Source organism: Crinia signifera, chromosome 11 (assembly GCF_055691185.1).
Source record: "Crinia signifera chromosome 11, ASM5569118v1, whole genome shotgun sequence".
NCBI lineage: Eukaryota > Metazoa > Chordata > Amphibia > Anura > Myobatrachidae > Crinia > Crinia signifera.
The window spans coordinates 80,513,421-80,537,610 of record NC_139227.1 but is presented as its reverse complement, the minus strand read 5'-3'; the positions used below and the strand labels follow the sequence as shown (position 1 = coordinate 80,537,610).

Genomic DNA, 24,190 nt, shown 5'->3' with positions numbered 1-24,190 from the left:
TGGACCCCACCACCAGACAATTTTGAGCCCCAGGTTCCTGAGTTTTTGGCCATGCCAGGAATCCAATTTGATTCCACAGGTCTCAGAGAAATTGACTTTTTCAAATTATTTTTCTCTGATGATTTTATAAATTTAATGGTTGACCAAACTAATTTATATGCCCAGCAGTTTATTGCTCAAAACCCCACGTCATCATTTGCTAGGTGGACCCCTGTAGATGCAGTAGAGATGATGACGTTTTGGGGTCTGGTGTTTCATATGGGCATAGTAAAAAAGCCAGAAATTAGGCAATATTGGAGTACAGATGTTCTGTACAGCACCCCATTTTACCGTATGGCCATGCCCCGGGCTCGATTTGAGACGATCCTTAAATTTTTGCATTACAACGATAATGCACAGTGCCCACCCAGAGATGATCCCACCTTTGACCGGCTATTCAAAGTCAGGCCGGTCATTGATCATTTCAGTGCCAAATTTGAAGACATGTACATCCCAGATAAATTCATTTGCATAGACGAGTCCCTTATACATTTTAAAGGAAGGGTTAAATTCCGCCAGTACCTTCCCAGTAAGAGGGCAAGGTATGGCATAAAAATGTATAAGCTGTGTGAAAGCACCTCAGGGTACACTCACAGGTTTAGGGTATATGAAGGGAAGGATTCAAGAATTGAACCGCCAGAATGCCCCCCCTCCCTCGTAGGTGTTAGTGGAAAAATTGTCTGGGATTTAGTGCACCCCTTCCTGGATAAAGGTTATCACCTCTATGTGGATAACTTTTACACCAGCATCCCCCTGTTTAAGGCCCTTGGTTCAAGAGGTACAGCAGCTTGCGGTACTGTGCGCAAGAACCAAAGAGGCCTCCCAAAAACGCACATTGCCCAAGTAATGAGAAGGGGTGAAAGCAGGGGAATATGCACCGAAAATATGTTGTTGGTCAAATATAAGGACAAGAGGGATGTCCTTATACTGACAACAATTCACGGAGACAGTACCACCTCCGTCCCTGTACGAGGTACCAGTACCCACACCTCAAAACCTAATTGTATCCTGGATTACAATAGGTACATGGGCGGAGTGGATCTTTCAGATCAGGTACTGAAGCCGTACAGTGCCCTGCGGAAAACAAAAATCTGGTACAAGAAGCTGGCCGTGTATATCATCCAGATGGCACTGTATAACGCTTACGTGCTATTCCGTTCTACCGGCCAGAGGGGGACATTTATGCACTTTCAAGAGGAAGTCATAAAGGGCCTAATATTTGGGAACCAGCAGGCAGAGGGCCCCAGTACTTCTAGTACTGGCCCCCGTATTGTACCAGGGCAGCATTTTCCTGATGAAATCCCCTCCACTGGAAAAAAGGGCAGGACACAAAAAAGGTGCAAAGTTTGCTATAAAAAGGGAATAAGAAAGCAAACTATTTTCCAGTGTGACACTTGCCCCGACAAACCCGGCCTATGTATAAAGGAGTGTTTTAAAATATACCACACATCTATGGATTATTAGGTTCATAATTTCACCGTGCTTCGGGGGTCTTGCTAATGCCACATAGCACCCACCATTCATTCCACCAGAATCTGAGCCGCAAAATCCAAAAATCACTCCTTCCCTTCTGAGTCCTGCCATGCACCCAACTGGTATTTTTTGGTCACATGTGAGGCATTGCCGTACTCGGGAGAAATTGGGGCACAGATTTTGGGGTGCTTTTTCTCCTTCATACCTTTTGAAAATGAAAATTTTGAGCCAGAACTGCATTTTTGTGTAAAAAAATGTAATTTTTCATTTTCACTGCCCACTTGTATCAAAATTGGTGAAACCCCTGGGGGTTTGAAATGTACACTATACCCCTAGATGAATTCCCTGAGGGGTGTAGTTTGCAAAATGGGGTCACTTGTGGGGGGGTTCCACTGTATTGGTGCTTTGGGGGTCTTGCTAATGCGACATAGCACCCACCATCATTCCACCAGAATTTGTGCTGCAAAATCCAAATATCACTCCTTCCCTTCTGAGTCCTGCCACTTTTTGGTCACACATGAGGCATTGCCGTACTCGGGAGAAATTGGGGCACAGATTTTGGGGTGCTTTTTCTCCTTCATACCTTCTGAAAATGAAAAATTTTGAGCCAGAACTGCATTTTTGTGTAAAAAAATGTAATTTTTCATTTTCACTGCCCACTTGTATCAAAATTGGTGAAACCCCTGGGGGTTTGAAATGTACACTATACCCCTAGATGAATTCCCTGAGGGGTGTACTTTGCAAAATGGGGTGACTTGTGGGGGGGTTCCACTGTATTGGTGCAACATAGCACCCACCATTCATTCCACCAAAATCTGTGCTGCAAAATCCAAAAATCACTCCTTCCCTTCTGAGTCCTGCCATGAACCCAACTGGTATTTTTTGGTCACATGTGAGGCATTGCCGTACTCGGGAGAAATTGGGGCACAGATTTTGGGGTGCTTTTTCTCCTTCATACCTTCTGAAAATGAAAAATTTTGAGCCAGAACTGCATTTTTGTGTAAAAAATGTAATTTTTCATTTTCACTGCCCACTTGTATCAAAATTGGTGAAACCCCTGGGGGTTTGAAATGTACACTATACCCCTAGATGAATTCCCTGAGGGGTGTACTTTGCAAAATGGGGTGACTTGTGGGGGGGTTCCACTGTATTGGTGCAACATAGCACCCACCATTCATTCCACCAAAATCTGTGCTGCAAAATCCAAAAATCACTCCTTCCCTTCTGAGTCCTGCCATGAACCCAACTGGTATTTTTTGGTCACATGTGAGGCATTGCCATACTCGGGAGAAATTGGGGCACAGATTTTGGGGTGCTTTTTCTCCTTCATACCTTTTGAAAATGAAAAATTTTGAGCCAGAACTGCATTTTTGTGTAAAAAAATGTAATTTTTCATTTTCACTGCCCACTTGTATCAAAATTGGTGAAACCCCTGGGGGTTTGAAATGTACACTATACCCCTAGATGAATTCCCTGAGGGGTGTAGTTTGCAAAATGGGGTCACTTGTGGGGGGGTTCCACTGTATTGGTGCTTGGGGGGTCTTGCTAATGCGACATAGCACCCACCAAAATTCCACCAGAATCTGAGCTGCAAAATCCAAAAATCACTCCTTCCCTTCTGAGTCCTGCCATGCACCCAACTGGTATTTTTTGGTCACATGTGAGGCATTGCCGTACTCGGGAGAAATTGGGGCACAGATTTTGGGGTGCTTTTTCTCCTTCATACCTTTTGAAAATGAAAAATTTTGAGCCAGAACTGCATTTTTGTGTAAAAAAATTTAATTTTTCATTTTCACTGCCCACTTGTATCAAAATTGGTGAAACCCCTGGGGGTTTGAAATGTACACTATACCCCTAGATGAATTCCCTGAGGGTGTACTTTGCAAAATGGGGTGACTTGTGGGGGGGTTCCACTGTATTGGTGCTTGGGGGGTCTTGCTAATGCGACATAGCACCCACCAAAATTCCACCAGAATCTGAGCTGCAAAATCCAAAAATCACTCCTTCCCTTCTGAGTCCTGCCATGCACCCAAATGGTATTTTTTGGTCACATGTGAGGCATTGCCGTACTCGGGAGAAATTGGGGCACAGATTTTGGGGTGCTTTTTCTCCTTCATACCTTCTGAAAATGAAAAATTTTGAGCCAAAACTGCATTTTTGTGTAAAAAATGTAATTTTTCATTTTCACTGCCCACTTGTATCAAAATTGGTGAAACCCCTGGGGGTTTGAAATGTACACTATACCCCTAGATGAATTCCCTGAGGGGTGTAGTTTGCAAAATGGGGTCACTTGTGGGGGGGTTCCTAAATTTTAGAATCTTATGGTGCCTAGAAACCTACATGGTGCCTAAAAAATAATCTCATAAAAAGGAGGCTCCAAAATCAAGTAGGTGCTCCTTCTATTATGAAGCCTGTGGTTTGGTCAACGTGCACACTAGGGCCACATATAGGATATTTATGAAAACAAAAGAATTGGGGGAATCAATTTTTAGTCACATTTCTCTAGTAAAATGTACTGTGTTCCTTAGAAAAATGTATTAAAATTGCAAATCTGCAAAAAAAATGAAATTTTGAAATTTCACCTACACTTTGTTTTAATTCCTGTGAAACACCTAAAGGGTTAACAAACTTCCAAAATGCTGTTTTGAATACTGTGAGGGGTGCAGTTTTTGAAATGGTATCATTTATGGGGGTGTCTCACATACAAGTCCCTCAAAGTCACATCAGAACTGAACTGGTCCCTAAAAAAATCAGTGTTTGAAATTTTCTTGAAAATTTGAGAATTTGCTATTCATATTGTAAGCCTCCTAGTGTCCAAAAAAATTAAAAAGAAGTTGAAATAATGATGGAAACATAAAGTAGACATATGGTCTATGTTAGTTATTAACTATTTTGAGTGGTATGATTATTTGTCTCACAAGCAGAAAATTTAACATTTTGCAAATTGCAAAATTTTCCATTTTTTCACGACATTTTGGTATTTTTCACAAAAAAACACAGACTGTATCGACCCAAATTTACCACTAATTTGAAGTACAATGTGTCACGAAAAAACAATCTCAAAATCACTGGGATAAGTAAAAGCAAAAAAAAGTTATCCCCACTTAAGTGAGACATGTCAGATTTGAAAAAAAGGGCTCTGTCAGGAACGCAAAAACTGGCTCTGTCAGGAAGGGGTTAATCATCATGGATAAAACCACGTGAGACTCACATAGTCTCACTTGAAACTATTCACATAAAGGTATCTTTATAAACTGGCAACCTCATGACCCATAAAGACATGGCTTTCTTAATGTATTTTAATATTTGTTTATTATGTAATGAGTATTTATGGTTATACTGCTGTTCCATGTTTTGACAATTGCCGGATGAGTGGAGGTATACAAACCTTCACCATTTGATCAGTTATACTTTCACCCTAAAGAAGAACAATATGTTTGAAACGCATTGGAATTATTGATTGGACTTTTACATTTTTGGGACCTACACCTTCCTTACATCATCTTAAGGACGGATCACCTTTAATCTTGTCATTCCGGGTTAGGAGGCTGAGGGTTGATCTCGAGTGTTGTGCCCTATTTTATGAAGTTGTAGAATGAATCTGTTTTTATCTGGGTTGGAGCTTTTTATCCCACTTGTGAATCCACAATAAAGAAACCTTTTTTTAATATAGGGACCACCTCTTAGGTGAGTGTTTGTCTTTATGGGTAGTGAGGTTGCCAGTTTATAAAGATACCTTTATTTGAATGTCTTCAAGTGAGACTAGGTGAGTCTCACGTGGTTTTATTCTTGAGGATTAAGAGTATTTCTTCTTTTTTACATGTCTACTGTACATTGCATGTCTACACTATGTTAGGACAATGTGTCAAGAGCCAAGGGAGGGTAGAAAACTGTTGTATCACAGGCACATGCAGTCTGCTAAATGGGAAACCCTAAAATTATTCTTACATATTTTTTGTGACATCATGACAATAGATAGGGGGAGCAGTTGGGGTGAGCTGGCAATATCTTCTTCTGCACAATCACATGGCATCGTTACAGTGTAGGGAGGAAGTAGGTATGGCCATTGCTGCCATTGTGATCAATAGCAATAGTGCAGCTGACCATTGATGGTGATATACTAAGCAATAGATAGTTTTTTTTTAAACATGGTTTTCCCTATCGATGGTCATCTATTTTCTTTGACTGACTGGCCTGTGGACCAATCAGAACATGGGGGTTGGGCTTCATGGGTGCCAGAGGCGAAGCTATACTCTGTCTCCCGGCCCCTTGTAGGAGAAAATAAAAATAAAACTATTTGGTTATGCTTGCCATCGATGTAGGGAAACTATCTTGTTCTCCCTCATCGATGGCAAAACTATTCTAAATTGGCCATAAACCATCAATGATTTTGAATCATTGATGGTCAATGGCCATCCCTAGGAGGAAGGTGGGGGCCACCCAACACATAGTGGCGTACAGAAATAGGACTCCTGGGGCCAAAACCCAGAAGTGAAGCCAACACAAAGGACAGCTCTTATTGGGAGAGCTGTCCTTTGCAATACTTATCTCATGTTAGTACGTATGTAATTAGTATCAACGAGGTGTATAGCATTTAGTAGTAGACTTATACTAGATAGATGATGGGTAGAATCTTGTTCTTATGGGCAACTTCTACTTGTCCTCTTTAGAAGGTTTTATAAACCCCCCTCCTAATTATTAGTAGACATAAATAAGACCCAAACCAGATGTAATAGCCTTAAAGGCCCCTTACACTTGTTCAACTTATTGTCCAACAAAATGTACCTGATTGACTGATTTATTCTATGTGCAGGAGGATCAATCTCTTGGTTATACCCAATAGCACGGGATTGTGCATTGGGTCCTACACATCAGGCACATAAGATTTTGTCAGACAGGCACATCAGATTTTGTCAGATAAATTTACTCAATCCACCTGAATTGGGTCAAATCTGACAAAATCTCACAAACTATTACACCTGGCCCCCAGTGGTGTTTTTTTTTTTTCTCTAAATAATCCTATAAAAATGTTTATGCTGTGCCAAATGCAAATAGTATTATAGTTGATTTGTTTTGATTGGAGTGTTGAATGTTGTGTTTTAGGATACTGCAAATGCAGGAGATTCCCCCAGTCACACCGCTACAGCCGCCATCACAGTTGTGATCAATGATGCAGATGACAAACTGCCTTTCTTTCAACCCTGCATACTGACTCAACCAAAAATCTGCATAAGCACTGGTTATAGAGGCACTGTGAACCGAACTGAACAAGCAGTGAGTGTCCGTAAAACTAAGACATAAAAATGTGGTCACCATTAAACATTGTAGTGAATTAACATAGAAGGATATTCAATTGGGCCCCTTTTTCCAACTAGCCCAAAAACAGGACTAATTTGACCTTTGACTATTTAATTGCGGGAGTTTTCATCTGTTTTCTTTTATCATTTTTCAACAATACCCCTTCACTTTTTTCTTTTTGGTCAACAAGGATGAAAAATGACTAAGAAACGGGCAATTGCACCCGAAAATAGGTAAAAACATGTGGATACATCGCACGTGGCCGAATTTTCGCCTAGGCAAAAAAAAACAAAAAAACCCACAGCACTTTCATTGAATAGGGCTAATTGAAATGAAAAGCGATGATTTTTTTGCCTACTACCAATTGAATCCCGGCACCCCCCTTTATTCTAGCACCATACAGCTGTCACTACCCATGAAGTTACTCTTTCCTGCCTGGGGTGACAGGTCGCTGTAGCATGGTGCTTCTAGCACATTCTGGTCTGTTTCTCAGCACTGAAATATAGAGCAAAGTGTGCTAGGAGCACTAGAACAGAGTGTGCTAGAAGCAGCACAGCAGAGAGCAACACCCCAGGCAAGACAGAACTGCATGGGTTGTGACACGTGCAGGGTGCTATGATGAACACTATGATAGCGGATATAGGTTTATGTTGGTGAATAAAGAGACCCATTACAATAAAGTTATAGAAGTAAAGAAGTTGCTCATTGCAACCCATCAGATTCTACTATCATTTATCCAGCGCCTTAAGATAATTGCTGGAATGTGATTGGTTGCTATTGGCAAAAGCAAATATATCCCATATATCAGCCATAGAAAAATAACACAGGATAAGTAAAATGATATCTGTGCATTTGCTAGTTCTTACACTATAAATGTGTTCATGCCTATGTAAATGCTATGAATGCTTATATATTTATATATTTATTTTAGATAGAGCCTTTAGATTTACTGCCTTCTCCTTTATATGCTGTGGATGGAGATTACGGAATTAATATCCCTATTAACTATTCCCTTGTTAGTGGTAAGTATTAAATATCTCATTCCAGAGCTTCTCCTTTGCAATTGTGTAAGCCACTAGTGGGGAGAGGTCAGTGTCATGAGCATGTCATGGGTGTTCCTTAAGGTGTCCATGCACTAGGCGATTTACATGCCATTTGGGCTCTTTTCATGCGATTGCGACAATCGATGACATAAAAAGCATTCAATTTGGATGTGATTAATAGCAGTTCTAATGCAATGTGCAGTCCTATGTGCATCACAACCTAGCCTGCAAGTCACACTGGCTGCTGAAGCAATACGTTGGGTAGCATCCAAGCCAGGCTGCTCAAGGTGGGAACGCTCCAGGACCCAGATGGCTCAAAGGGGATCACGGCTGACTCCCCGCCCCCCCTTCCCCCAGAGAAGTCACCCTAATGTATGCCCAGCTTCAGGTGTGTCATGGGTGTGTATAAAAGCTCTGTGGTGAGATTCATGCCTATTTGGCAGGGAATGTTCAGATGTAACTATTGCTTTGGTGGAGCAGTGCGATCTCCCCTAAGTAAGTAAAAAAATGACCAATAAGTACTGTATAAACAGCGGCGCCGAGAGACGCGGGGGCGGGCACTACTTACTCGAGTATAACCAGATTGGAGGAAATGTATTCAGCATACTGTCAGAAGGGATGCCGGCAGTCACAATACCAACGCCGGCATCCAGACTACTGCTAGGAGAGCGGTGCCAGAATGCTAACAGCAGGCATCCTAATCGAGGGGAGGGTTAGGTTTAGGCACTAAGGGGGGATTTAGGATAGAGGGTATGGAGGTTGGGGTTAGGCTGTGGAGAAGGGGTGGGGGCAGTGACGTGCGGTGAGGTCAGTGGTTGGTGAGGCACTAGCAGCAGCATGACGGTGCAGGGGAGCGGCAGGTCCTAAAAACATCAAAGAGCAACCGCATATCCTGCACCTGTTGTGGTTATGCCACTGCGCTCAACCTCCACAGTGGTACCCTTATACACAGTATGCAACAGCAATACACTGTATATACATACAAGGGCGGATCCAGGAAAAAATGACATGGGGGGCACCAAGATAGGCGGAGGGGGGGTAGTTGTGCCAGTGTGCACGCTCAGAGAGCGGAGAGAGAGGAGGAGAGCCGAGAAAGGGTGGGAACGGGATTAAAAATAGGCCCTGGCCCTTAAAGTACACATGCCCACCTTGGCGTAAATAGTGAATATTGTAATTGTGCGCGTGCCGGAAAAGAGGGTGTGGCCACTCAAAAGGGGGTGTGGTCTTGAGTGAGGTGTAGCACATCATAATCCACTTCTAAAAATTATGCAACAAAATAGTAGACCCCGTTATACTTGCCCCTTTCACATAATGCCACACGGATTGAGCCAAAGTTTACATTATGCCACATGGATTGAGCCAAAGTTTACATAACGCTACATGGATTGAACCAAAATTCACATAAAGCTACACGGATTGAACCAAAACTCACATAACGCTACACAAATTGAGCCAAAATTCACATAATGCTACACGGATTAAGCTAAAATTCACAACATGCTCCATAAAAAGGGACATTGCGTGCCGAAGGCGCGCCAAACATTTGCACCATAATACCCGTTACACATTAAGCCACATGCAGTATTGCCTATTTCAAATTATGCTACATAAATTCTGCTTACCTACATGCTCACACCACTATCCCCCATCACACCAGCCCCACACTGTCCCCCTTCACATCAGCCCCACACTGTCCATCACACCAGCCTTACACTGCCCCCTTCACACCAGCCCCACACTGTCCTCCTTCACACCAGCCCCACACTGTCCTCCTTCACACCATTATCCCCATCACACCAGCTCCACACTGTCCCACATGACACCAGCCCCACACTGTCCTCCTTCACACCAGCCCCACACTGTCCCCATCACACCAGCCCCACACCGTCCTCCTTCACACCAGCCCCGCACTGTCCAATCACACCACTATCCCCATCACACCACTATCCCCATGACACCAGCCCCACACTGTCCCCCATGACACCAGCCCACATTGGCCCCCATCACACCAGCCCACATTGGCCCCCATCACACCAGCCCACACTGTCCCCATCACACCAGCCCCACACTGTTCTCCTTCACACCAGCCCGCACTGTCCAATCACACCACTATCCCCATGACACCAGCCCCACACTGTCCCCCATGACACCAGCCCACATTGGCCCCCATCACTCCAGCCCACATTGGCCCCGTACACCTTACACATATACCCCACATGACGAATGCCCATATACACATAAAGCCCCGTACACATATGCCCCACATTACTTATGCCCTTTACACATAATGACACATAATGTTCTATACACCCACATTATTAAATTCCCATATACACATAATGGTCTTTACATATGCCCCACATTAGTAAAAATACTCTTACACAGATAATGCACCTTACACATATTCCAACTGTCTGCTCCCCGGCTCTCACTCAGTGGCAGACGGTATCCAACTTCCAGACAGGTGGCCCCCGGCACCTGCATTTCCCCCTGCTACTGTCCTCCCGCCTATGGCTTTTTCCCGTCTGCACAGTCCCTGCCCTGGGGCTACCACTTACCCTCAGGCTCCAGGCAGGGCTAGATTCTCCGGCTGGATGTGTCCCCTTGCCATGCTGACAGCGCCGGCGGCCATGTGCTCAGAAGACACAGCATTGCAGAGGCCGTCACGGGTTGGGAGCCGTCTGTATGCCGGACATGCAGGGAGGGGGGCTGGGGTGCAGAGATCCGGGTGTGGAAGGAGGGCTTTTACGCTCCCCTCTCCTGGTAGGTGAAAGTATTTGGGTCCGTGCAGCCGCTGAGCAGGGAAGGGAGGGAGGGGGGTTAGTGTGGAGGTTCTTGCAGACTTGCACCCACAGTGTGGGGAAGAGGGGGGGGGGTGGGGCGGTGCGGAGGGTGCAGATGCAGATGGGTTGCTTCTGATACGCTGACAGGCAGCATTGAGACCAATCATAGCTGCCTCAGTGACAGGACAAGCACCCCCTGTCACTGAGGCACCGCTATAGGTGCCGCCTGTACAGGTTTTTTTAATGGGATTTTGCAGCCTGCTGCTTGGCACCGCCCCCTGCCCACCCCCTGTTTCTGGATCCTGACATTGATAGCCGGAGGCACGGCTCCCAATGCCTCCGATACCAACTTTAAAAAAAATTATGGTGTAAAAATGAATAGGATTATATAAAGCATATACTTATGACACATAATGTGTCATAAGTATTTTCTTTGTATTTTATTGTCTTTATCATTAATAACAGGGGAGGCACTGCCTCCCCTGCCTCCCCTGACTGCACGTCCCTGGGTGGGGGTGAGGGTTAGGCACTTAGGAGGGGAGATTAGGGTTAGTGTAAGTATCTGTTCTGGTAAGTATTTCTCTCTTCTCACTTTCACAGGTACATCAATTTGACAACTATATAATGTGCACAACAATGAATAACAACATTACAATAAATAAGGTTTTATTATGATAAAATCCACAATCGCTTCATATACATTAAAATAACTTGCAATGTATCATACAGCATACGATAATTAGACATGATTATAATTCTACTATTTAAAGGCAGGTTTTAAACAGGTAATCAGAGGGGCACCAGTGGAAAAGATCTAAGCATAAAGTAGGGCAGAATTATGCCTGGCGAAGTGACAAAGCGGAAGGCGACAACGCACCAGCCAATCAGCTCCTAGTTGTCAAGTTACAGGCTGGATTTGAAAAATGACAGGACCGGATTGGCTGCTGCGTTATCACCCTCCACCCCATCACCCCGCCAGGCCCAATACATCTGCTCCACAGTAAGAGAACATGTATCCTATAATCAGGGCTACTTTTCAGCAGGCCCCAGCACCGCTGTCCGCTCCCGCTATGCTGCGTTGCTCTGCAGTCACAATTTCCTCAGGACACTGCGCCCTGTCAGCACCGCTATCCATTCCCTTTAGGCTGCGCAGCTCCTGCACTTAACCCTTTCCTGAGGGGAACTGCGCCACAGCCGTTAACGGCTGTCCTTTATATAACCCCCTCCTCGCGCTCAGCACCAGTCCCGCTCTGCCATCGAGCAGAAAAACTTTATTTAGGCGTCCATCATTAGCTTCCTTCAAATCCCCCTTTTGAATCCATTTGGCAGTCTCTGGTTGGGGAGACACTAACCATACCCACAGGGGGGAATTACAGTACATTAAATTAATAATAGATGTCTTGCTTTCAAGGAAAGTTTCTATTGCCTTCTGTGAAGGCATTTATATATGCATTTAACATGACACTTAATGTCCCCTATGGGGATGGCACATATGACCAACTAGGCAGTATCTTATGCTAAGAAGGCTCAGTATGGCATTATATGCCCACAATCAACTATATGCATATGTACATCATGACAGTACATCTCTACTACATATGGAGTTATCACATTAGTCTGGTGGGCAGTTAGGTTTAGGGGTGGGGTATGGAGTTAGGATTAGGCAGTAGTGGGGAGGGATAGTCTGTGCGGGAGGGTGGAGGTTTAGGTTGCGGGTATAGCATACTGGAAACTCTGTGGGGATTCCTTTCATTGGGACGCTACTAGCGGCATTCTGATGCCACTGTTTAATGCATTTTGTGGAAGCAAATTAGACGCACGCTCGATGGGAGTCTCATATGGCGATCGGCGCGGCAACGATGAGTGTGGCTACATCTGTACATGATCTCAGTTGAAGGCAGATACAAACCTCAAAAACAGCCATGACACATGCACATTTTGACTGGCACTCCCCATTATCTCCCCTAATGGGTCCGTCCCTTCCTGCCAATAACTGATAAAAACCTCACTTAGACGTAAAAGCACCTCAACACATGCGCAGTGTGATCACATGTATAGTCTGCAGATAATCCCTCACATGTGAGCATTGGAGGTTACATGCAAACATGAATTTCCCCCACAATGCCTGACATACAGTAATAAAACCATTGTGATGATTGATTGGTCAGTGGTATTATTTGAGTATCCTATATAGTATATACAGTACTATGCACAATAAGCCATATCTCCCAACAATATGGATTTCATAGGAATAGTCATGATTCCAGGGAACTGTAATGCCATCTGGAGGTATGTACTGCTTTGTGGTATTCTAGGTCAGGAGACATTTCCACAGAAATTATGCATTAGGTGATATATGCTGAGGGTTGCTTGGCCACCCCTATTGGGTTCCTGACTACCACCTGGATACCAGACATGCCTGGAATCAGGCACTTCCTACACACCCCTCTCTATGGTTCTGCAGAGGAATAGAAACAAGAAGGCCAAGACAGAAACAGGGAGGAACACAATCCAGACACAACAAAAGGATTCATGACAAATAGATTAAAATTAAGGTACTTGTTTCCTAGCACGGCGCCCATCCCATACTATCGCATGCCTTAATCAGTGGTATTCAAAGGTATGCGATGGACCTGATTTTCGGGTCCTAAGAGCCGCACTGTACAATTTTAAAATCGCATCACATGCCATTGAAATGGCATGCGATGCGATCGAGGTGATCAAAACGATGATTTAATTGTACATGCACCATGATGGGTGATTAGTATGTTGTATGCACCCCCATCGTTAACGGCACACCACTATTAACGCCAACCTGAAGCGTGGTGAGCGCAGCGAGCCCGCGTAATCCGACCGTTTCATACCCCCACTATCCACTTCGGAGTGGAGTTGATTTTATATAGTGAGCCACTGAGCCCGAAGCGTGGCGAGCGCAGCGAGCCCTGCGAGGGGACTCGTGATACATGTGAAGTTATCCACGTCCCCTCGTGGGGCTCGCTGCGCTCGCCACACTTCAGGCTCGGTGGCTCACTGCGCTCGTCACTATGTAAAATCAACTCCACACCGACGTGTATAGTAGGGGTATAAAAAGGTCGGAGGACGCATACCGCCGCCCCTCGCGGGCTCGCTGCGCTCGCTACGCTTCGGGTTGGCGTTAATAGTGGCGGTGGCGTTAACAATGGGGGTGCATATAATATACTAATTGCCCATCAGGGTGATTGTACAATGAAATCATCGTTTTGATCGCATCGCATGCGATCTGGTCGCATGCGATGCGATCAATGCGATCGAAACTATGTAACAAGATTAAAATCGTGGGCGCCGTGCTAGGAAACAAGTACCAAAATTAATAAAAAAAATATATAATCCTTTCAGGCTCAACAGCCTAGCGCTAGTAGCAGATCCAATGGTGAGCCACTTTAAAATAACAACATTAACATTGTTCAACATTCAATGAAGACCATTTTTTTTTATAAAAAAAAAAAAAATTACAATCAATGTAAACATTGAAACCAGACTGTTTGAATTGCAAAAAAAAATTTGGACTGCAAAGGGTTAGTGAAAAGTTACTTGCATAGTTGAAATGTTTTTTTTTTTTTTCCTATCGTGAAATGTATGCATCAGATTAGTGTTTTGTATAGTTGTACTGTATAGTGATTGTGGGCCTTATTCTAGTTCACTCTGACAAAATCCTTCTTAGATGGACAAAACCATGTGCACTACAGGTGGGGCAGATGTAACTTGTGCAGAGAGAATTAGATTTGGGTGGGGTGTTACTTCAAAGTGGGATCTATATTGCAGTGTAAAAATAAAGCAGCCAGTATTTACCTTGCACAGAAACAAAATAACTCACCCAAATCTAATTCTCTCTGCACATTTTACATCTGCCCCCCTGCAGTGCACATGGTTTTGTCCATCTAAAAAGGATTTTGTCAGAAAGAGTGAACTAGAATAAGGCCCAGTATGCAGTGCCTATTATTTTGGCCGTAATCTGGATGAATATACATTCTAAAAAAACCTCTGTATCTCTTGTCCTAAAGGAGACAGTAATGGTGCGTTTGTTGTCCAAGATAATGGAAATATAACAATGAACAAGGCGATAGATACAGTAGGAACATTACTGCTGCAAGTAATGGTAGGTATTGGTGAATGGGCCAGAAGTGACATGCTATAGATCACCAGAGGGATGAAAAAGAGACTAATACAGGTCATGAACAAGAGAAATTATCATAGAAAACTGAAAGGAAAGGATATTCATACATCTAATTTGTTAAACCAGTACTGTATTAAAGCTTTACAGTATTCATCATTTCAAATAAATATAATGCCTTTGCCTGTTAGCACTGCCATAGTAAACATTTCAGAGCAGATTCTGAGTTTGGAGAAAAGCACAGAAAAACAGGTAACTTTTCACCAGAACAAACCATGCTGTCATACAGATGGGGCCGGTTTTATCTTTGCTGGCGAACCGCCAGCAGCATGCTGCTGGCGATCCGCCAGCAACACGGCGCTCCATCTGACTGAGACGCGCGTGCGTCCTCCATGCACGCGCGTCTCAGTATCCGGGCGGCGAGGCGGACGCAATACTGTCAATAGTGCTGGGGGGGACCCGAGGAGGCTGGGGGGGCGGTGGTCGCCCGGTGTGGGCACCGGGGCGACCGAGGGCACCACCGTCGGAAGGGGACACGCGCGCACCTCGTGCACGCGTCCCCTTCCGGCATACAGATGGCGGCGGGGAAGGGGATGGCGACGCCATCGCCATCACCTGTAAAGATGAATCCCGCTACATCTGTAGGTGGGACAGAAGTAGCGTGTGAGAGTTAACCCATTGAGTGCCAAGTGAATTTGTCAACATAGGTGTGAAAAATTGGCAAGCAAACCTTTTTATTCATCTTAATGACCTGTAATGTTTACCTTATGTAGAAAATATTATATTTTTTACACAACATTTTTTATTTGAATTTATATAACAAATGTGAGCGACGCTGGCATTTTTTGTGGATATTTTGCAGATTTCTTCCAGAGATGTTGGCGCTCAAAGGGTTAAGTTAGCCATACGCTAGTCCGATTTGGACACTTTTCACCCGATTCCAATGGATCGGGCTGAGAATTCGGGTGAAAAGTGGTCAAATTGGAAGTGTTTGACAACCGATTCGATGTGTGGTCCCGTGCACATCAGAGTTGGAGGTCGGATCTGCTGCATGACGGACCTCCGACTCAGACCCCCTACCAGCAGTGGGGAACGGGTCGCATGCGATACATCACATGTCAAAGGACAGCATGAAGTCCCGGGCAGTTTAAGGGGGATTGGCTGGCCATACACTGCTGTGAGAAGTCACAGCAGTGTATGGCCACACCCTTCCTGAATTAAAAGAACATCATTCAAACTTTGGGTTTACTTTTCAGTAGGTAGAATGAAGGAAAGAAATCAGTCGATGGTGAGTGACCATGTATTTTATTACACAGCTTTCCAGCTAGCGCGTGGGCTCAGTCAGTGAAACTTGGCAGCTTTTCAGAGTTCTATACTGTACTAAGGTAGCGCGCGCTCACTGTAATAAGCAACGTTACCAGTTTGTCTGTGAAATACCGTTATTTTTTTGCGCTGTAGTAGTCACAAATTGCGTCTGTAGCCGCTAACAGCGTCTCGTTGGCCGCAACAAGAGGTTGCGTCCCAGTAACAGTAGTACTCAGAAATAGTGTTAGAAATAGCGTCTATTTCACCTCAGTCACAAACAGAGTTGTGTCAACCTGTTAATAATGACACCTGTCGACTTAACAGCTGTTGTCCTTGTTTACTCCACTATCCACGCCATCAGGAAACAAGGTGAGCGCAGCGAGCCCCGCGAGGGGCAGTGGTACGCATCTGACTGACCTTTTCATACCCCCACTATGCATGTCGGTGAGGAGTTGATTTTATATAGTGTGGCGAGCGCAGCGAGTCACCGAGCCCGAAGCGTGGCGAGCGCAGCGAGCCCCGCCAGGGGCCGCGGAATATATGTGAAGTAATCCACGTCCCCTCGCGGGGCTCGCCACACTATATAAAATCAACTCCACACTGACATGGATAGTGGGGGCGATATGGCTTCCGATGTTCCCGATATAGAGAACATCGGAAGCCATATCGCATATTAATTGTCGGCTTTTTAGGGCTAACGAGCCTGATGCGCTGCTGATGCGTGCTCCCGAGTGAGCGTTAATCGGCAGCGATATAGTGAGGGCACGCAAGACTATATAGTGCAAATTGTCCCTCTGCAGCATGCCGTGCTATGCGAGTCCAGATACCATCTGATCGTATCGGGACTTGCATAGCACGGCATATCTGCCGTGTGTACACACCATTAAAGTAATCACAGACGGACTCTGGCAGGCTGCCAATTTTCTAAGAAACTGTAAACACAGCTGTCTGGAGTAATAAACAAACACTGGCGCCGTGAAACTACACAAGTACCAAGAAAAAAAATAAATGTAATTAAAATAGACATACTAGGTGGAGAATACAACGTGTATACAGATGGAGCCCCTCTCATTCAGTCCTGGCGCCCACCACAAACTCCCCTCTGGTGAGCGCTGGCGGAGAGGGACTCCATTATACTGGGACGCACGTGCGTCTCTAACGCATGCGGGGCAGCGGATCTCTGCCTGTCTCTGCTTCAGGGAGATGGTCAGGGTCAGGTGGGGGGTCGGCATGGGTGGACCGGCGGCGGGGACCCAGGGGGAGCTCCATTGCCACGGGGCACGCGTGCCCCTTGGCGGGAGCTGGCGGCTGGTGATAGTTTCACCAGCCCCGGGCAAGATGAGACGCGCTACATCTGTATGATCTCTGACGGTACAAGATCTATAACAAATGTTTTGTCTTGGTAAGATGCTGTATTTGTCTTCTTCTCCAGGCTTACCAAACGGATAATGTCATGCGGTATTCACTAACCTCAGTGCAGATCGAAGTCAAAGAGAAGAACATGTTCCCACCAGTCTTTGAACATCGCATTTACCATGGCAAGGTGGCTTCAGGATCTGAGATCAGAAGCTTTGTCAGAGATTCCGGTGACCAGAACATACCTCTCCAGGTGTTTGCTGCAGATAAAGATTTCCCAGATGTAGGTATCTCCCACTTTGTTCTCCTGAGCAGCTAGAAAGCAAATAATGCAACAACAGTTATTCATTCATCAATTTAATATGAAAAAAAGACAGTAATTACAGTAAACAAAATTAGGCAAAAGTGATTAGGCATACTAATAAACTAATATAGTAGATTACAAAGCAATAAAGAAAGTGCTGCAAATCCTGAACTATAAAACATAACAAAGAAAATTGTAGAGTGCTGATATATCTGTTTCAACGTCAACTAAACAGTAAGTGCGGTACTTGTTTCCTAGCACGGCCACACCGATTAAGATCGGGGTGGTCGTGCTGAAAAAAATCGGGTCGATCGCATCGCATGCGATTTGGTCGCATGCGATGCGATCGACGCGACCGACCGATTTTTGACCCGATTTTTTCATTAAATCCAATGTAAATTGGGTCCCTGGGACCCAATTTTACATTGGATTGAATGAAAAAAATTCCAAACCCCCCCAAATTGAAGCGCGTACACAGCGCCCCACGATAGACGGCAACCCGAAGCGTGGCGAGCGCAGCGAGCCCGCGAGGGGCGGCGGTACGCGTCCTCCGACCTTTTCATGCCCTACTATCCACTAGGGCGTGGAGTGAGAATAGAATAGTGTGGCGAGCGCAGCGAGCCACCGAGCCCGAAGCGTGGCGAGCGCAGCGAGCCCCGCGAGGGGACGCGGATACCTTCACAGGTAATCGAGTCCCTTCGCGGGCTTCACAGGTGTCCGCGTCGCCACGGACACCTGTGAAGCCCGCGAAGGGACGCGTTTACCTGTGAAGGTATCCGCGTCCCCTCGCGGGGCTCGCTGCGCTCGCCACGCTTCGGGCTCGGTGGCTCGCTGCGCTCGCCACACTATTCTATTCTCACTCCACGCCCTAGTGGATAGTAGGGCATGAAAAGGTCGGAGGACGCGTACCGCCGCCCCTCGCGGGCTCGCTGCGCTCGCCACGCTTCGGGTTGCCGTCTATCGTGGGGCGACGACGGGGACATTTATAATGTGAAATGGGTCATATTGACCCATTTCACATTTTTTTACATTTTTACACCATTTCAATGTTAAAAATTTTTTTAACATTGAATCCTATGTAAAAATCGGGTGCATCGCGTCGCATCGCGTCGGGACCAATGTTAATGGTCCCGACCGACGCGATGCCCCCGATATTTTACCGTTCCCGACAAGATTTCAATGTTAAAAATTTTTTTAACATTGAAGTCAATGCAAATATCGGGGGCATCGCGTCGGTCGCGTCGGGACCAATGTTAATGGTCCCGACCGACGCGATGCCCCCGATTTTTGTTTCCTAGCCGGCAAAATGGACCTGATTTCAAAAGAAATCGGGTCCATCGGGGTAATCGTGTCCCTTAATTAAGGGACACGATTACTTAAGATTGTGGCCGTGCTAGGAAACAAGTACCGTAAGTGCCAATATAGATACACTGAGATAGAATGCAAACTATACTGTATATCACTTTTTATGGTATGCCGTGGCTAAGGTCCTATTCCATGCGCTAAATTACCGCATGGTAAAAACGGATTCAGTACTGAATCCCGGCAGTCGGGATCCCGGCGTTCAGAATCCCGACAGACGAAATGCCGACAAGGGGCGGACGTGGATCGCCCCCCTTTGCGGGCTCGCTGCGCTCGCCACGCATCGGGCCCGGTGCCTCGCTACGCTCGGCACACTAATTTATTCTCCCTCCAGGGGTGTCGTGGACACCCACGGAGGGAGAATGTGTCGGGATTTCGGCGGTCGGGATTCCGGCGTCGGGATTCTGAACGCCGGGATCCCGACCGCCGGGATTTTAACTGCATCCCGGTAAAAACAGTCTGTTTAGCCAATTACAGCTCGTTTTTTCTGTGCAGTAAATGACCATTCATCATGGCAGTAGGTGCCAGGGAGAGGCAGTAGGTGCCAGGGAGAGGCAGTAGGTGATAGGGAGAGGCAGTAGGTGGCAGGGAGAGGCAGATTGTAACAGAGAAAAACAGTGGATACAGAGGACTATTTTTCACAAGGCAACCTAGGTTCCTGACTAGGGGCCAGGAGCTATCAAGGGGCCCCATAAAGATATCCTGGCTGTCCAAAACGTTCCCAGAGGAGCATTGTGTGACTACAACCTGATGTCATGACATCACATGGTCCTGCCCACACTCCCAAAGTCCCTTTGATGTTCCTTGATAGGATAAAAAAAAATTTGGAAACACAAAAGTCTCACAAACTATATATGGGTAGTCAGTTTACTTTAAGGTGGCACAGGTATTAAGTCTACTTCCAAAACACCAAGATCCTGAGACAGATTTGCACGCAATGCCGATGTTCACGCAGATAAACATTTATCAGTAGACTACATGCGCCAAGGTACTCTATCGATGCCACCTGCAATCACAAGCAAAAATATAGTGCTGTGGATTTCTTGAGGCAGGCCCCAAACTGGCATCATGCCTAGGGCCCCGTGAGGTCTAAATCCAGCTCTGAGGGTGACAGGGGCAGCAGTGGGCTCCTTAGTTCTCAGGGGCCCGGTGCACTGCACCAATGGTAGTTCCAACTCTGGATCCAGAATAAGTTCCTAAAAAAAAAAAAGGGCCTCTGGTGCCTGAAACACACAAAGCAGAATTCCCGATATGTGCCAAGGATAAGTCTTTGCTCACCAAGATGACATTGATAATGTCAAGGGCAGGTCAACATTGATGATGTTGACATGCTTAGAAAATGTCAACATCCTTAAAGAAATTCTAACAATGTCGACAAAACATCTACATGATCAATGTCAACATCATGGACATGTCCATGTTACAACCATGTCCATATTAATGAATGTCTTCTGTTCTAACAACTAATAATAAAATTATGCAGAAGAAAATATTTAGTTTGATTGAAAAAAATGTATCAGATCCCTGAAATGAAAGAATATCTGCACAATGCTGAGGTAAATGCTGCCTGGCTGAAGATCGCCCAACCCCCACACCGCTCGCATTCCCTCTCTATCGTGTTTGCTAACACATCCCCTTGTATGTGGCTGGACGGAAGACAAATCATTCGCTGGGAGCACACCAAAAGTCTGTCTAGACTGACTTTTAATCCTGGCCACTATCTGGCGAATTTTGGGCGGTCACTTATGCCTTGTGATGTCAGCCGCCTGTCCCAAGCAGGCATTGCAACACATGCGTTCATAAGGGAACACCCAGTGTTTTTATGGGGATGGCCATAAAATGCTGGGCGTCCCCCTGCTGCTGCCCCTTGCCCTCTCTTCCTCGAGTGAACAGCTTGGGGAGTGTGAAACTCGCCAAAGCCATTCGCTCCTGGGGTTTGCCCATGCGCATAATCACGCATGCGCAAACCCCGAAGGTTGATGGTGGGGCAGAACTTGGACCCAAATGAACAGGTATGAATCAACCCCAATATATATATATATATCAGTAGATAGATTCAAATACTTGTTCAAATAGATAGTTAGGGTAGAATCCCAATGACAGCAGAGCAGCATGGTAATAAATAACACACTGTGAGCGGTGCCATTGACCAGGGCACAAGGCCCTTGGGATAGCACCACCGCTGCCTGCAGGTTTGGGGTCTATAATATCTTTCCACAAATCCTCCTCTCTGACTCCTTCCTTATATTATTTAATCAGTGGTTCCCACTTCTGGGCTCCTGTACCTCCTATCCCGCTTTGTTTCCCCCAATATCCAGATGGCTTACAGACAATGTCTAGGTCGACAGTCAATAGGACGACACCAAAAGGACAACATGCACAAGGTCGACATGGTCAAAAGGTCAACATGAGCAATAAGTCTACACTTATTGCACTTGAAAAGGCTGACATGAGTTTTTCACAATTTATTTTTTTATTTTTGGGTGGGATTTTTTCATATTTTACCATCCACATGGACCATTGGGAACTTTAGTGTGCCAAAGCATGGCAAAGGAAAGTGGTACCATGTTGATCTTTGGCTTGTGTCGACAAGCATTGATTATCTGAGTAGACATTGGGGTCGATCCTATTAACCCCGATGTGTGCAGATGAGTCGCCAAGTGCGAATCATCCCGACATCGGGCGCACTTTAAGGTGGGTGCGAGCAAGGGTTAATTCAGGTGCCGTTTTCAGCGTTAAAAGGACACCCAAAGGGTACTCGCACCCTTCAGGGTTAATAGGATCGACCCCATTCTTTGTGAGCTAATCCACACCACCTTCCCCTTCTTATCCATCACCTTTTATTTTACTTAAGGATTTTTTATTATTATTTAAATATATAGACACCTTTGTCCTTCACAATGGCATATTAGGGTGAAATGTAATAGGATGAAAGATTCAGAAAGTGAGAGATTTGGTAAGAAATCTCCAGTTTTTTTAAAGCGGCAATCATTTACACTGCAAAACCAGTTTGATTTTGCAGTGTACAGTACAATGATTGCTGCTTTAAAAAAAACTGGAGATTTCTTACCCAATCTCTCACTTTCGGAATCTCTCCTTCTATTACATTTCCCCCTAGTTCTGATATTGTTGTATTGTTGTACTTTCCACCACTATCTCACTTCTACATCTACCAATCCAATTTTTTTTACCTCATTTTACACCACTCTGCAATAATAGACATGAATTCTTTCTAAGGAAAAAACCTGCAGGAGAGGCAGTAATGTTTATAAATGATTAGACCAGTGGTTCCAAAACTTTTTTGAATCAAGGCACCCTAGAATATCAATATTTTTTTCATGGCACCCGTAGGCTAAAAGTTTCTTATTAAGAAGTATGAATAAAATAAATAAAAAATAAATGGTGTGCACATTAGTTTTGCCTATTACACTGACCATAAATAATTTAAATTGGCAAAGGACCACCAATCCAAGGAACCCCTGCAAGTGTGCCCAGTTTGGGAACCACTAGATTACTACTAAAATTATTATTTAGTTGGACAATTGAATATTATTCTTTAAACAGTTTCATATAATGTCGGATCCCATTATTTCTCTTTTGCAGTTGGTAAATCCAGCCATCATATATAAGATAGAAAACAGCACTGAGTTCACCATTCTCCGTGATGGATATGTTCTGACTAACACCCTATTCACCTCCGCAGACACCATTGTTTTACTGGTGAGTTCTGTTCCTTTATAATGTTGGTTAATCTGCTCCAAGTGGTTGAACAATAATCTAAGACCATAGTAATCAGTGAGAACATGATGCTGCTCATGCTGCTACTGTAGGTATTCATGCTTTGCATCAGTAACATCTAAGTAATAAATAATTTGTTTGTGACCGTGACCCAGAAATGTATTTTTGTATTTTTCTTTCTATTTTCATATAGGTGACAGCAACTGACAGAGCAACCGCTGAAACTGACTCAACCATTGTCACAGTAGAGATCACAGTAGGTTAGTACATACCACTGGCCTTATGTTGACTCAAGGTTATACAAGAAGGAGGGGGGGTGAAAAGCGGAAGAGGACAAGTTATTTATAATGGACAGAAATAAATTACCAGCCAATGTACAGGCTATGTTTTGAAAAATGACAGAAGCGGATTGGTTGTACTTTGGGAGTTATTCAGAGAAACATAGAAACATAGAATTTGACGGCAGATAAGAACCACTTGGCCCATCTAGTCTGCCCCTTTTTTAAACATGTTACCTCAAACCATATTTGATCCTTATTTTTTTGAAAGGATATCAATATGCATATCCCAAGCATTTTTAAATTGTACTACTGTATTTGCCTCTACCACCTCTGATGGGAGGCTATTCCACTTATCTACTACTCTTTCTGTGAAGTAATTCTTCCTCAAATTTCCCCTGAATCTTCCTCCCTCTAGTTTCAGTGCATGTCCTCGTGTTCTGCTGCTCCTCTTCCTGTGTAGAATGTCTCCCACCTGTACCTTGTTAAAACCCTTGATATATTTGAAAGTTTCTATCATGTCCCCCCTTTCCCTTCTCTGCTCTAAAGTATACATATTAAGATCTTTTAGTCTTTCCTGGTACGTTTTGTGATGCAGGCCATGCACCATTTTAGTTGCCCTTCTTTGTACAGTCTCTAATGTATTTATATCCTTCTGGAGATATGGCCTCCAGAACTGAACACAATACTCTAGATGAGGTCGTACCAATGACCTATACAGTGGCATTATTACTTCTTTCTTTCTACTGCTGATACCTCTCCCTATGCAACCAAGCATCTGACTTACCTTCTTCATTGCTTTGTTACATTGCCTACCTGCCTTTAAGTACCCTGAAATAGTGACACCTAGATCCCTCTCTTCCTCAGTAGTTTCCATTATAGTGCCATTTATACTATATTTAGTCTTTGGATTTTTGCAACCCAAGTGCATGATTTTGCATTTTTTGGCATTAAACTGTAGTTGCCATGCTCTTGACCATTCCTCTAATCTACCTAGATCATCAATCATTTGTTTTACCCCTCCTGGTGTGTCTACCCTGTTGCATACCTTTGTGTCATCT

General features: G+C 44.7%; 1 protein-coding gene and 1 long non-coding RNA gene across 6 annotated transcripts in view; one reads left to right on the top strand and one right to left on the bottom strand.

Annotated features, from left to right (window-relative positions):
- Nucleotides 1–24,190, bottom strand: part of LOC146046132 (uncharacterized) — a 93,032-nt gene that overhangs the window by 9,734 nt on the left and 59,108 nt on the right. Inside the window, exon 5 of one of the 2 annotated variants that reach the window (XR_014465753.1) lies at nucleotides 17,562–17,762. This is a non-coding gene — a long non-coding RNA (uncharacterized LOC146046132). The remainder of the gene's footprint in view (nucleotides 1–17,561; nucleotides 17,763–24,190) is intronic. The other variant, XR_014465752.1, reaches the window with a different exon arrangement.
- Nucleotides 1–24,190, top strand: part of CDHR5 (cadherin related family member 5) — a 70,017-nt gene that overhangs the window by 35,299 nt on the left and 10,528 nt on the right. For all 4 annotated transcript variants that reach the window (XM_083165330.1, XM_083165332.1, XM_083165331.1 and 1 more), the window contains exons 7-12: nucleotides 6,616–6,786; nucleotides 7,742–7,832; nucleotides 14,677–14,771; nucleotides 17,524–17,730; nucleotides 22,717–22,833; nucleotides 23,045–23,111. In XM_083165330.1, the coding sequence (XP_083021456.1) occupies nucleotides 6,616–6,786; nucleotides 7,742–7,832; nucleotides 14,677–14,771; nucleotides 17,524–17,730; nucleotides 22,717–22,833; nucleotides 23,045–23,111 (748 nt within the window). The remainder of the gene's footprint in view (nucleotides 1–6,615; nucleotides 6,787–7,741; nucleotides 7,833–14,676; nucleotides 14,772–17,523; nucleotides 17,731–22,716; nucleotides 22,834–23,044; nucleotides 23,112–24,190) is intronic.